Source organism: Cucurbita pepo, chromosome 20 (assembly GCF_057944985.1).
Source record: "Cucurbita pepo subsp. pepo isolate OVF chromosome 20, ASM5794498v1, whole genome shotgun sequence".
In the NCBI taxonomy this organism is placed as follows: Eukaryota; Viridiplantae; Streptophyta; class Magnoliopsida; order Cucurbitales; family Cucurbitaceae; genus Cucurbita; species Cucurbita pepo.
The window spans coordinates 1147764-1161361 of NC_141817.1; the positions used below are offsets into that span (position 1 = coordinate 1147764).

The following is a 13598-nucleotide window of genomic DNA, read 5'->3' on the forward strand; positions in this document are numbered from 1 at the left end:
ACAATATTATCCTGAGTTTTCTCTTATAAGCTTCCAAACGCGTCTATAAGCTTCCCTTCAAGGTTTTAAAAAGCGTTTAATGGACCATGGACCCAACTATAATAGTATTGTCCTGAATGCGTCTAATGGACCCACCGGTAACAGTGGACCCACCGGTAATAGTATTGTTCTGAGTGCGTCTAATGGATCCACCAGTAACAATATGGACCCACCGGTAATAGTATTGTCCTGAGTGCGTCTAATGGACCCACCGGTAACAGTATTGTCCTGAGTGCATCTAATGGACCCACCGGTAACAGTGCGTCTAATGGACCCACCGGTAACAGTATTGTCGTGAGTGCGTCTAATGGACCCACCGATAATAATATTGTCCTGAGTTTAGACCCACCAGTAACAGTATTGTCCTGAGTGAGTCTAATGGACCCACCGGGTAACAATATTGTCCTGAGTTTTTTCTTATAAGCTTCCCCTCAAGGTTTTAAAGAGCCTCTATTAGGGAGAGGTTTCCACATGAATGTTTTGTCTCTTATAAACTTCCCCTCAAGGTTTTAAAACGCCTCTATTAGGAAGAGGTTTCCACGTGTGTTTTCTTTTCCTCTCCATCTGATGTGAAATCACAATCGACCCCCTTTAAGGCAAGCGAAACGCTGGCACTCTTCCTCTTTCTAATCAACCGGGGATCTCACAAATTTTGATTCTAGAAAAAGGATGCTCAAGAAAAATCTTAGATGTTGTGTGGAAGTGGCTGGTGATTTTGCAGTTTCCATGGCAAACATTTTAAGGCAATAAACATTTGCACATTCACATACTAATAATATCCATCAGACCAACATAACTAAGGAGTGTCATTGAACATGATAATCACAAGCAGATACAGTATAAACAACCTGTATTACAACATTGTACCCTTAAATAATGTGTTTTGCAGCACCAAAAAACTTGGGGGGAGGGAAGAACTTAAAACCTATGATGTACATGCACTCAAACAACCAAGATGACAGAACAATCAGACAACACCATATATTGGCATCAGCAGCCCCCTCCCTTGAGAAGAAGATGGACCCAGTCGCTGAATAGGTGATGCCATTTCACTAATGTATGAATCAAAAAAGCCTTCGGATGAAATTTACCCCTCTATAGCTGTTGACATCTGAAAACCCTTTTTTTTTTTTTACCTTCTCCAGTCGGCTTGAATTACCTTTCCTGCATAAAATATCGAAAGATATTGATTCTAATGATGATGAGTATCTGTTCAGCATGAATGACAAAAGTTGTATCCAAATTTGGGTACAAACTCGCTATGAAGGATCATGATGCGACATGCTGTGAGTAAAAGTAATATGTATATTGAACAGAATGCTTACCATTTTCATCTCTTGATCCGAGAAGCGCCTTGTCATTTTTATTTCCTCCTTTTCCACCTGAATGAACAAGTCTTTGTGTTCGGGGTGACTGTGAGCTAATTTTAGCATTCATTGGCGACGGTAAAGAATGTCGTCGGTTGAGGTTATTTCTTTCATTATCCTGTCTAAATCTTGGTGATCCTTGTGCTCTCAGTTTTGCCTTGGCAGATTCAGTTGCTGCCATGTAGCTAGGTACGGTTGGGCTGTGCTGCAACCCATTCTCCACTCGCTCTTGCTTGGCTGGAGTCGAGGCTTTCCTGCCAGATTCCGGGTTCTCGTTGTTAGTATAATCGTCCTTGTGGTTCAATTCTCCATTTGATAATGGATTGAGTTCATCTTTATGGTAGCTCTCTGCCAAAGGCTTAGTCTCCTCAGCAGCCTCATCTCCAGCAATGTTCTTATCTTTGTCACTACTCTCAATCAAAGGCTGCTGTGAATCTTCAACTGGAACACCATTAGGTACATTAAGTATCGATTTTATCGGTAATGGCTCAGGTAATGGCTCAGGAGTTGTTTCCAAGTCAGGCTGGACGGGTATCGTTGAGATTGCCTCCTTTTTCATCTTCTCAGAAGAATTACTAGTACCTCTTGCCAAAACGTCACGGCCTAGACCATTAGAAGCCTTGTCCAAACTGTCCTTGTGCTTCTCATCACCTACTTCTTTTTCGGCAGGATTATCAAGGACAGGGTTATGGACCTTTCTCAGACCCCGTTTGACCTTTTCAAGCTCCATTTGAGGATTCTCCTGAACCTGCTCTGCAGCTGAATGACTCGAGGGTTTCCTAAAATTACGTTTCGGTTTCTCAAATTCAGTAGATGATTGGACAGTAGCACCGTCGTTGTTTACAGTAGGAACTCTCCTTGTGCGTTTTGATCTAACAGTATGTGCCTCTCCAGTTTGACCAGTGCTCAGCCTTCTTTGAGATTTCGTCTCTGGAGCTTTTTTTACGTGAGGAATCGGTTTCCAAAATCTAGAATTTGACCAGCGTTCTAACCATTTCATGACTGAATTTTCATCTCCATTATCAAAATAGAGTTGCATAGGCTTTGCAGTTGTAGATGAAGCAAGCTACAAGAACAAATCACAAATAAAATCATATGAAGTATATATTAACATAAACAAGAGGCAATTTCGGTACAGAGAAGTAGAACATGAAGAGTCGGGAAAACGATGTGATGGTAAACTTACCTTCATAGTGAAAGCATTTGCAGAAAGTTTCGCCATTCGTGTAGAGAGACTTACTCCAGCAGGATCCACTAAGGGTTGATCCTGATGTCGGAAAAAAAAAATCTGTCACCTACTTTTCTGAGTATCAATTCTGACACTCACAACATTTAAACAACAGTGTGATTTGCAGAAGCCATACGAGATAATTTCGTTGAACTGTACACAAAATGAAATGTTGATAGCAACAAGAGTGTGCTTTTCTGAATTACCTGTGGCTGCACTAATCTACATTTGTTTTGCACTTCAAACCCTACATCAGAAAGCCTTACTCTTCTTCCCCGAGCAATAGCCTGAAACTTGACAATTCTGAGCAAACAACATAGAGTAGCAACAGCTTGTCTCCTTACCAAATGACCACGAATAAGTGCCTGCAGCCTAATGATACCTTTGAGGGCTCGAAATGCTCGGCGAGCCTTCAATCAAAATTTATGTCAGTAGAATTTCTCAATGCTTCCAAACAGATGAAAATAGAGCTAACATACTAAGCGAGACAACATACAAGATTAAGTCTCTTGCGACAGTCAAAAAGAGAGATTATTTCAAGTCCCAATAATCACAACTGTGAAGGGGACACGAGTCCAGCATCGAAAGATTATTGGGAGAGAAGAATGAAAAGGTGGGCTAAATGGAGCAAATAGTATTGACAAAAGAAGTTACCAAATAACACCTAAGAGCAGCTTGAACCTTAGTTTTCAACGACCTCCTAACTTACCAAATAACCGCGAAAAGCAGCTTGAGCCTTAGTTGCAGCCTCCTCTTCACGGATTCTCTCAGAATCAGATGGTGCATCTTGGCAGGCAGATCCTTGAATTTCGGCATCTTGATTTCCTGGGATTGATATTGATCTTTCATGCGACACATTAGCGGCCTCATTGTCGGTAATTTTTAACACGCCTTCATTTGCATCAATGGCATTTGGGGTTGGATGTGAAGCTACAGGATGACTGATAACAGAAGTCGTCTCTGATGCCTTGGTAGAAACCAATACTTCTTTCCCGTTTCCATTTCTCTACACAGTATCAAGAGAGAGATATTATAACCTAATTTCCAAAGATATCATCAACAATGAGAGGTTCAATCTGCAGCCTTAAAACTGAAAGTACATAGCTAAACAGTGAAAATTCGACTCGTTTGCTTCAAGTAAGCATGTAGCTAAAACTCGTTTAATGAAATGAGGAAGAGATTAAACGAATACTTTACAATTGAGATATAGGCTCACAACAAATACAACCAGATTGATCCTTAACTCAAGTGAATATCAAGGAAAGTTAAAAAAATTGGCGGTTCGAAGCCTAAGTTATACTGGGAAACATTTGTACAATAATGAAATCAAAATCACCTCTCTGCCCTTGGAAAGATTGGATTTGGAAGATTTCTTCCCAAACAATATGGTCTTAATCCATTTTCCCGGCGACTTCCCCATTGCTGAAAGGTTAAGCTCTGCAAACATAGAATCTTAGTTAACATAGCAATATAGAGTCCTCATTAGAAAATCTGAAACTTCAAAAACTTCAAGTCGTTTCATTTGAATATGAAAATTGCAATTACCCACTAAACATAATTGGTAGGTGTTAGACGAACACGACTCTCCACAATGTTATGATATTGTCCACTTTGAGCATAAGCTCTCATGGCTTTGCTTTGGGCTTCCCCAAAATGCCTCAGACCAATGGAGAGAGTATTCTTTGTTTATAGACCCATGATCATTCCCTAAATTAGACGACGTGGGACTTTCATCATCCAACAGTAGGTACTACTGTTGATATGCAGGAGATATTCTACTAGATCATCCCTTAAACTAACATTACCCCTTCCATGAGCTACCAAATTTAAAGCAGCATTCTAGTCAATAATGTCACTTTACTTCACTGGACCAGAAAGAAATATCACAGATCAAAGCACCCAAATCCAAAGTCTCAGAGGGTCCAAACACTCCAAGCACCCATCACAGGACACAAACAAAACGAGTTGTCGGGAAAAGACCAAAAGAACAAAAAAAAAACAAAACTCCACAAATCACAATCAGAAATGAGCATATCAAACAAAACTCAATTCACAAAGATCATGACAAACGGAGAAACAAAACCAAAAGGGCAAACATTCAAAGAAATCCCATGTAGAAAATAAACAAAACCCAAGAATCAAAGAAACCCTACAAACAAAATCAGCAGTTTCAGTAAATCAAACACAACCCAAAAGGCAAACGGAGTTCCACGCCCACGATATCAGATCTGAAACTTACCCACCTCACCAATGTGCCCACTTCAAAAAACCCTATATTCTACCATTCCTGAAAAGAAGAAAAAACCTCAGAAAAACAAGATCATCTTAGCCTGCAAATCAAGCCTGCAGACTACTGTAAGAAGCAGCTGGAAAAACAGAGAGAGATCTACACAGTAGCTAAGAAAGTAAACAAAATGAATACAGTTCAAAAACATATAATATATAAAATGGATGAACAAGAAATGAAAGGAAGCGCGAGAATGAGAAATAGCTTACCAACAAGGGAAAACACGAACTTGAAATCTCGATCACTTTACTTTAGCCGCTCTGGATTAGCTTCTTCACTCTGCTCTCACACTGGCATTGGTGAGTTCGAAAAGAATGAATAATTTTACCCAGCCCTGAAAAAACAAATAACAAAAGCGCTACAGTGCGGTCTTGTACAGCATAATACGATGGGATCCTAATTGTGGACAGTTGGATTGGAACACTTCGAGAGAGGTTTTGATCGGACGGTGGAGAAATAGAAGAACAGTTGGGGTTTCTTAAAAAAGGGAGGGTGTGGTGAGTGGGTCCCTAGGTGCAGTTACTTCGGAACCAAGTGTTGTGAAATTACGTTTTTAGTCCATGGCGCGGTGGTTTGAAGTTAACGCGCGAGAGAAGTGCGTCTGAAGGACAGAGAGTAGGTGACGGTAGTAAGGGTCACAGACATCGTACCCACGACGCGCGTGAGAATGGCGGGAGGATGTCGGGTTGTGCACGTGGAAGCTGAAGAGACTTTGTATGCGGGTCACGCTTGAAAGGAGCTCGTACGGTCATTCGAGTAATGCTCAGTTTTCCTTTTTCATTTACATTTAGTTTTAAAGATTTAAAATATTAGTTTATGTGGACCCTCACATTCACCTACAAAAGTACCATTTTTCATTTATCTAATATAATTCAATATTTCTTTTATTAAAATTATATATATATATTTATTATAAATATTAAATATAGTTGAACTGCGAACTCTATTTCTTTTACTGTTCAATCTAAATTTTAATTTTCTTTATTTTAAAAAAAAAATAAATGTAGATATCATCTACTCGTGGGGCAAAATCGGTAAGTGTAAGATTGGAAGACAGCAAAAACGAAAAAAAACCTAATTGGGTAACAAAACTTAGCTGTCTTGGTTGGTGAGATATTCTATAATTAAAAGCAATAAAGACCCACAAAGTATTCACTTTATATCATTTGAAATAATCATTGTTCAAAAGGCATAACTATTAAAAGAATGTTTGAGACCACTGAAGATTAGTGAAATTAAAGTTTTTATGTTTCCAATTAGTCGATGTAAATGAACACCTAATCAATTATATTTACGATCGATACGAGTGTACATCAAAATCGAAAAAAGTCGAGAAAAAAACATATCAAATTATAGTTTTTATTGGTTCGGTTGTTATATTTAGCCACGGGCAAAAAATGGAACCGTTAAAACGGTATATCAATTATAAATTATGTAATTAAAAAAAAAGAATGATGAATTAATTAATTACTCTAACTATAAAATAAATTTGAAGTATAAGTTTAACATTCTTTTGGTTGAAAAAACAAAAAAAAATAATAATAAAAAAATTTAAATAATAAAGGAACCGTTAAGGAGTGGAGTGCAGGAGCAGAACGTGGATTGTCAGCTTGTGTCGGCCAACGTAAGCGCCTCTATCTTATCCACCACTACTATTGGGCCAACTTCCGCAAGGCCCAACTGGGCCCATAATCTCCTCACGTGATCCTCACGCGCTCGTTTATTTTTTTAAATAATAATAATATTTCTCATGCTTCTCAATCAAAACGACCATAATTTTATCAACAAATTAAGTTCAGTTGTCGTTCAGTTAAAGATTCAGAAAACATGAATGAAAATAAATTAATTAATAAATTCTCTTCGATAATTTTAAAAAAAAAATTATGATTTATGAGGATGAATTTACATTTACAGAGACTTTCTGAATTCGAATCTTTAACAAGCTATCAATAAATTTCACAAATGCTATGGCTAATCCCCCACTAACCACGTTTATTAATTTACACTTTTGCATTACCCAAAATAATTTATATAAATATACCCTAAAATCGAGCAAAGACGACCCAATTAATCAAATTAATTGGTAAGATCAATATGATCACCGGGAGATGCCGATGCGCTCTTTGGATTCGAAAACGGCAATGAACTCGCCGGAACAAATGCCATATTTCCCGTCGGCGGAGAATTACTTGGTGTCGCTGCTGTCGTAATATTGCTCAAGAAGCTCGTCCCACATCCATTCCCTTTATTCGTCGTGGTTGTCGCTGTCGATGTCAACTGAAACAATGGTTGTTCGCCTCTTGCCGATGACTTTACGGTACCGGCGCTGGTGCCCCCAGAGCCGATGATGGATGTAAGAGCGGCGGCGAGAGCAGATTGGAAGCTGGGGTCGGCTGTGATGGCCTTAGTGGCGGCGGCGATTGTGTCGGGTAATGGCGGTTGCTGATGTGGCAGTGACATGGCTGTGTTTCGTTGGTGTTGGATGTAATTTTGATAGATATTATTAGTGGGTGTAGTAGTGGGGTGGTTATTTCTGTTGTAACTAAGAACGCCGTTATTCCACGACAAGACATTGTTTCTGGAAGATCCGAAATCGAGTTGACTGGTAAAAGGGTAGCGAGAATTGGGGAAACTGGATGGGAATTTACCAAAATGGGTCGAGGGATTTGAGGTCGAAGAAGGATTTGAAGTGAGATCCAAAGTGATTGTTGGGTGAGTTGGGGAAGTGGATGAGATGATCGAGGAGTTATTGGGTATGTAAAAGTTCTGTTTTGAATTTGAGTAAAAGCTTAGGGCGTGGTTAGATGAGGAGGAGGAGGAGGAGGCCGCCGCCGTCGTGTTTGGAGCAGAGGAGGTGGAGGAGCCAGAGAGGAGCATGGAAGCAGCGGCGGAGGTGGTGGAAGCCATAGCGGTGGCAGAGGCTGGTAATGGGTGGTTATGGTTACCTTCATAGGTAGTTATTAAAATCGACATGTCATCGGCGCATCTCTGGACCTGTTTTCTAACAGGACATGTCGGTGAGCCTGTGCAGCGGTAGTATGCTCGTGGACAGGGGTTTCCTTTCGCTATTTTTTGCCCGTATTTCCGCCATTGGCACCCGTCGTTCATCTGCAAAACGATCACAATCTTAAGATCTTTCACAATGATATGATATTGTCAATTTTAAATATAATTGGTTAGACGAATACGACTGGCTTCCCCAAAACCCTCATTCCAATGGAGAGAGTATTCTTTGTTTTGTTTATAAAAACATGATCATTCTCTAAATTATATCATTCCCTAAATTAGCTGATGTGGACTTTCATTATCCAACACCTCCCCTCGAACAAAGCACGTCTCCCCCTAATCGAGGCTCGACTCCTTTGGAGTCTTAGTCATGTTTTGACTGCCTTCGTGCCTTCGAGGAGGCTTGACTCCCTTTTCTTCTTGGAGTAATTTGTTCGACATTTGAGAATTTACCAATCTATTGGCACGACTAAGTTTAGGGCATGGCTCTGAGACCATGTTAGACGAACACGACTCTCCACAATGGCATGATATTGTCTACTTTAAGCATAAATTCTTGAGTTTCCCCAAAAGGCCCGAGAGAGAGTATTTTTTGTTTATAAACTCATGATCATTCCTTAAAATAGCTGATGTGGGACTTTCATCATCCAACATAACTAATACTTTAACCAAATTATGACTAACCGTGGTGGTTTCGCATCGGGCTCTAACGCAGACCCGAGCGCGCTTGGGCGGATTCGTCGGGAGAGAATCATCGTCGACGCTTCGCATTGTCTTCAATCCTTTACTCGGCGGCCAATTTGTCTCGCCAGCATCCTCCTTCGTCTCATGATCAATGCTATTAGTTAAACTCCGATTTGGGGAATTAGCTTCTTTAACAGTCGCCGGCGTTGATTCCTGCTCGAATTTGCAATTCAGACCAAGAGATAAAGCCTCTTTGACAGCTTCTTCCTTGTCGCCTCCATTGATATTCTTCTCCTCGGCCGCCTTCTTCTTCTCCGCCATTGGATATCTCCCAAGCGTCAATGAAACCAGTTCAGTTTCCTCTGTTTGATCATCGTGGGGACGCTGTCGTTGTTCCTTGTCGTGTTCTGGTAATTTCTTCGCTTCCCGTCCGACAATCCCCAGGAATTGCATTTTTAGGGCTTCGTAATCCTTCATGATTTGACCTAAACTCATCTTTAGTCTCTGATTTTCTTCTCTCACTTCCCCCATCTCTGTTCGCGCGGATTCCAATTGTTCTTCCTGTTCAAACACATAAAATCCACATTTTTATTTATTTACCAAATTTTTCGTGAAATTACCATTTAGTCCCTAGTGTCTATGTAAAATTACTAAATTTATACTTTATTACCGTACGGTAAATTTGTTGACTCGCGAAGGGTTTTGTAATTGACGATAATTTTAATATTAATATTAATGTAGTAAATAGGAAGAATGGAATCTCATACCACGTGGTTAATTAAATGGGCAGATCCCCATAACAAAAAACTTCAAATTTCTTTGTTTTATTTTATTTTAATAATAATAATAATAATAAATTATGAATATTAACTATTCTGAAATGATGAATTTACTGTATAGTAAACAAAATTTTACTTTATTGAAAATTGAAAAATTAAATAAAATTTTATTTATAATTATTACTTTCTTTTTGGATAATAATTATAAGAAAAACATAATTTCAAGCTAACCTGAATCTTGGTGCAGCTTAAATCATCCTTTTGATTGGATGAGTGGCTCGTTTTATCTTCACTTTCATGCTCTTCTTTTCCTTGATTCTCTTTCTGATAAGTTCAAATTAATTAATTAATTAATTCAAGTTCAAACTCAAAAAACCAAAATTTTTAGATCTATGATCAAACATGTATGTATCGTTTCCAAAGTTGAAAACTTGAAATTGACATACCTTGATAAGGAGAGGTTGGTTAGAGGGAGATTTCCGATCGTCGTCGCTATCTCCGGCAGGCTTCTCGGGCTTGACGACAGGCCTTGGACGGCCAAAAGCAGGAGCAGCAGCCTCCATGAAAGAACCTAGTTTTCTTCAAAGGGGGTTCTATTTGAATGAAGGTTATGAGAGTTGTAGAGAAGATATATATAAAGGGAAATTAAAGAGAGGAGAAGAGAGGTGGCTGTGTTTGACTAAGCCATGGCATTTGTCGATCACGAACCTCTGATTTCGAGTCTCAAATTTCAACGCACCCCTTTCTCCTTTAAACCCACCAACTTGGCTTTTTTATTTATTTCAAAATATCGGACGTAGATAAAGACTTTATTTTAATTCCGTATTAAATATTAATCAAACCTAAACTACCTCAATGGAATTCAAAGGTCAACTCTTTGGATAAAATGTACCCAACAACAAGTCTCTCTTATTACTTTTTCTTTCTCCCTTTCCTTATCCCATAAGTAAACACGACCCAACAAAAAACTCGAACCAATATACCCTTTCAATCTTATCAATTTACTCATTAAACTTCCACGATGGGTTCAGTGAGATTTTTTTTTAGTTCAACGACGTGGGTTCAATGGATTAGCCATGTTTTGTAGTATACATAAAAATTTAAACTTCGAGATTTTGATTTAAGGTCAAAATCTTAGATTAGCCACCGGCGTGCTACCGTCGTCTATCTAATTTTTTCTCTCACGTTTACAAATTTATTAACGGTAAGGTCAAATTTTTAGTATGGATTTAATTAGAAGCCTCCTGATTGGTCATTTCATTTGACTTTTATTTAAAAAAAAAATCAATAAATAATAATAATGACACATGAAAGGTGAGATATATCCGTTCTTTGTCTGTATTATACACCAACTTGTGGGGTACCCTCCACGTGGCAATTTAAAAAAATACATATTTTAATAACTAAAATAAAATTCGACCCATTTAACACAAAATTATTTCAATTATTTAAGTCATTTATATACTCAATAATTAATTATAAAATAATGGTATTTAAATGAAAATGACTATTTTTAAAAGTCTTGAAATTAATACAAATAATTAAAATAATTAAGAAATAAATACCCAAATATAAAATTTTCCAATTTCAGTCATTGTCGTAGGAAAAGAATATTTAACCGCCTCTCTCTTTTTTTCTTTTTTTGGCTTTTTTTTTTCTCTAGGTATGGAAAGAATAAAAAAGAAATACGCAGAATATTCGAAAAGACCGAATATTTAGAAATTTAAACGCCGTCGTTTAAATGGTGCTGTTCTAAATGTTTCTCTTGATATTAATTTCGTAAAATATTATTATATATTTAAATGATATTTTCTTCGTAATTAAAGTTTGTACTTGAAAATTCAACGTACAATCGTATACGCGTACCCACTACTCACTTATAGAGAGCCTCCATGCAAAAATCTCAAGGAAATAAAAAATAATTTTATAATATATATATATATATATATATATTTAAAGTCAACACATTAATAACATTATTTTTGCTTAAAGTTTGAGCTTTTGACTTTAAAATCAACTTCTTAGCGTTTACTTTTTCTTATTACAATTGAAGCAAAAATAATAAAAAGAATTATATTTTAATTCTTAAAAATTATGATAAAAAAATTTTATTTTCTTTATTTTAATTATTGAAAAAACTCGAGCATATTTTTCAACCCCGACAAAATATACCTAATGGCGCATAATTATTTTTTGAATTTTCGTGAATTTATTTGAATGGAAGAAAATGATATAGAAATTTGAAGTCGGCTGTCAAAGTTCAATGATTTAGGTCAAATTCATACACTAAGATAGACTTTTGGGGGAAATAAACATAAATTTATAAAAATATTTCCCAAATTTTCAAATAAATCAATTTTAAAATAATAAACACGACGCTCTCCAAAAATTTTCATATTTTTAAATTAAATTTGTCAACGATTGGTTGGTTCCACTAACCATGGTTTAAATCCAATCAAATTAATTTAATTCGTCTTTGTTGGATGATAAAAGTCCCACATTGGTTAATTTAGAGAATGATCATCGGTTTATAATGAAATAATATTATCTCTATTGGTATGTGCCTTTTAGGGAAGCTGTAAATAATATCATACTATTGTGGAGAGTCGTGTTCTAAATTTTGGATGAAATAATTGTTAAATCCAATTGAATGGTTCCACAACCCAAATGAAAAATAAATTTATGGAACTCCCTTATATTTTTATATAAATTGTATGTTTACCATAAGGTCGTTAATTTAATTTTTTTAAATATGGATGAGATAGAGGGATAGAAGTGAGATTTCACACGGCATCCTACTCATGTCAATGTAATAGTATATAGTTTAATATCAATGATGTTAATGCAAACATCATATATTTAATCTCTTAGTTTACCAAATTGCTTAGTTTAATTAAAAAAATGATCTATACAAATTCATTAAAATAATAACTCGTCAATATCTTTCATTATTTTATTGCTAATCAGTCATGCAAACTACGAACTTTATATTATATCATATAAATTATTTTAATATTAATGAATCAATCAACTATGTTTGAAAGTCGTTGCATTTACATAATTATGAAAAATTAAAGTTGAAATCGTACACTTTCATAATCTTAATTAAATACGGTTCTTCATCGAAGATTTTCTTAATCGCTGTTTAAATTAATAATTAATTAATGGCCAGTTGTCATTACATTAGATTTTCTTTCATTTATTTTAAATAATGGAAATGGATGACTTCGTTTTAATTTATTTTATTTTATTTTATAACATATGGTAGTGATAATTAAATTAGTAAATATCTTTTGGGCTGCCGGGATTAATTTGAGCTAATCAAATTCATCTTTAAATTAAACCATCTTAATTAAAGTTGACACTTACATTTTCATCATCTTGACTTTGATTTAAGTAATTATTTAACTATATATATTCATTTTATTTAATTATACAAATTTTAATGAAGGAATTTATATTTAATATGTGGCATTTTTGTCCTTTGATTTAGATCATTATACTAACGCTTTAAAAAATTTTATAAATTGGTTAATAAAATTTTAAAATATATATTTTAGTTACTAAATTTTATAATTCTTGGAGGCCAACTACCTAGGACTTCACAATCCACTTTCTTAGATGTCTAGTTCTTATACCATTTATAATAACTAAAACCTACTACCTACGGCTAGTAAATACTGTCAACTTTAGCTCATTATGTATTGTCGTCAACCTCACGATTTTAAAAGATTTTAGACCCTTATAATAAATGTTTTATTTATATCTTAAAATGTTAAACTAAAATTACTAGTCAACATGAATATAGTTCAACTAAAATAGCTATTGATTAAGAAGTCAGAGAGGTAACCAAAGACAAGTTTTATGTATTTTTAGATTCGTATCATCACACGCCCACGTCATAGAACGGATTAATAAAATTAATGACAAATCGGACGGGTATGGCAATGCAAATAAAATAATAACAAAATAAGAAAATAATAATAATAATATTGAAAAAAAATTCAAACTTCATCAACTTGGTATTTATTAGACGCCCATTGGTCGTTGTTTGTCTCAATGCTGACCTGACCCCTTGGAGGGGGTTTAAGCCACTTGAATCATTGACAAAACACAAACACTTGTATTTTAATACCCAAATAGTTGGAAAAGAAAATTAAAATAAAACCCCAATAAAATTAATTTTCTTATAAGTACTGCTGGAACCC

General features: G+C 35.9%; 2 protein-coding genes across 5 annotated transcripts; both read right to left on the reverse strand.

Moving 5' to 3' along the window:
• Positions 1–806: 806 nt before the first annotated feature.
• On the reverse strand, positions 807–5278 carry IQD31 (IQ-domain 31). Of its 3 annotated transcripts, none has more exons than XM_023663737.2 (8): positions 5131–5278; positions 4878–4921; positions 3971–4071; positions 3344–3640; positions 2841–3044; positions 2593–2673; positions 1365–2472; positions 807–1203 (listed from the first exon to the last, which is right to left on the reverse strand). In XM_023663737.2, exons 3-8 carry the CDS (start codon positions 4052–4054, stop codon positions 1172–1174), a joined length of 1806 nt encoding a protein of 601 aa, XP_023519505.2. In that variant the 5' UTR covers positions 4055–4071; positions 4878–4921; positions 5131–5278; the 3' UTR covers positions 807–1171. The 3 variants fall into 3 exon arrangements, with proteins under 3 accessions (XP_023519505.2, XP_023519504.2, XP_023519506.2); XM_023663736.2 differs by having other exon boundaries at positions 4874–4921; positions 5131–5277; XM_023663738.2 differs by lacking the exon at positions 4878–4921 and having other exon boundaries at positions 5131–5244.
• Positions 5279–6810: 1532 nt separating this feature from the next.
• LOC111783417 (WRKY transcription factor 72A-like) lies at positions 6811–10117 on the reverse strand. Of its 2 annotated transcripts, XM_023664340.2 has the most exons (4): positions 9837–10117; positions 9622–9714; positions 8612–9172; positions 6811–8029 (listed from the first exon to the last, which is right to left on the reverse strand). In XM_023664340.2, exons 1-4 carry the CDS (start codon positions 9951–9953, stop codon positions 6998–7000), a joined length of 1803 nt encoding a protein of 600 aa, XP_023520108.2. In that variant the 5' UTR covers positions 9954–10117; the 3' UTR covers positions 6811–6997. The 2 variants fall into 2 exon arrangements, with proteins under 2 accessions (XP_023520108.2, XP_023520109.2); XM_023664341.2 differs by lacking the exon at positions 9622–9714.
• Positions 10118–13598: the final 3481 nt, after the last annotated feature.

What these genes read in the sequence shown, in the direction of transcription:
- IQD31 (XM_023663737.2), bottom strand. Translation starts at nt 4,054, where the DNA reads ATGGGGAAGTCGCCGGGAAAATGGATTAAGACCATATTGTTTGGGAAG. An exon ending in CTGCTTTTCGCGGTTATTTG is followed by an intron (nt 3,045 to 3,343) that starts GTAAGTTAGGAG and finishes TTTTGATTGAAG; the next exon opens with GCTCGCCGAGCATTTCGAGC. An exon ending in GTAGATTAGTGCAGCCACAG is followed by an intron (nt 2,674 to 2,840) that starts GTAATTCAGAAA and finishes TTCCGACATCAG; the next exon opens with GATCAACCCTTAGTGGATCC.
- LOC111783417 (XM_023664340.2), bottom strand. Translation starts at nt 9,953, where the DNA reads ATGGAGGCTGCTGCTCCTGCTTTTGGCCGTCCAAGGCCTGTCGTCAAG. An exon ending in TAAGCTGCACCAAGATTCAG is followed by an intron (nt 9,173 to 9,621) that starts GTTAGCTTGAAA and finishes GTGTTTGAACAG; the next exon opens with GAAGAACAATTGGAATCCGC. An exon ending in CCCGATGCGAAACCACCACG is followed by an intron (nt 8,030 to 8,611) that starts GTTAGTCATAAT and finishes ATCGTTTTGCAG; the next exon opens with ATGAACGACGGGTGCCAATG.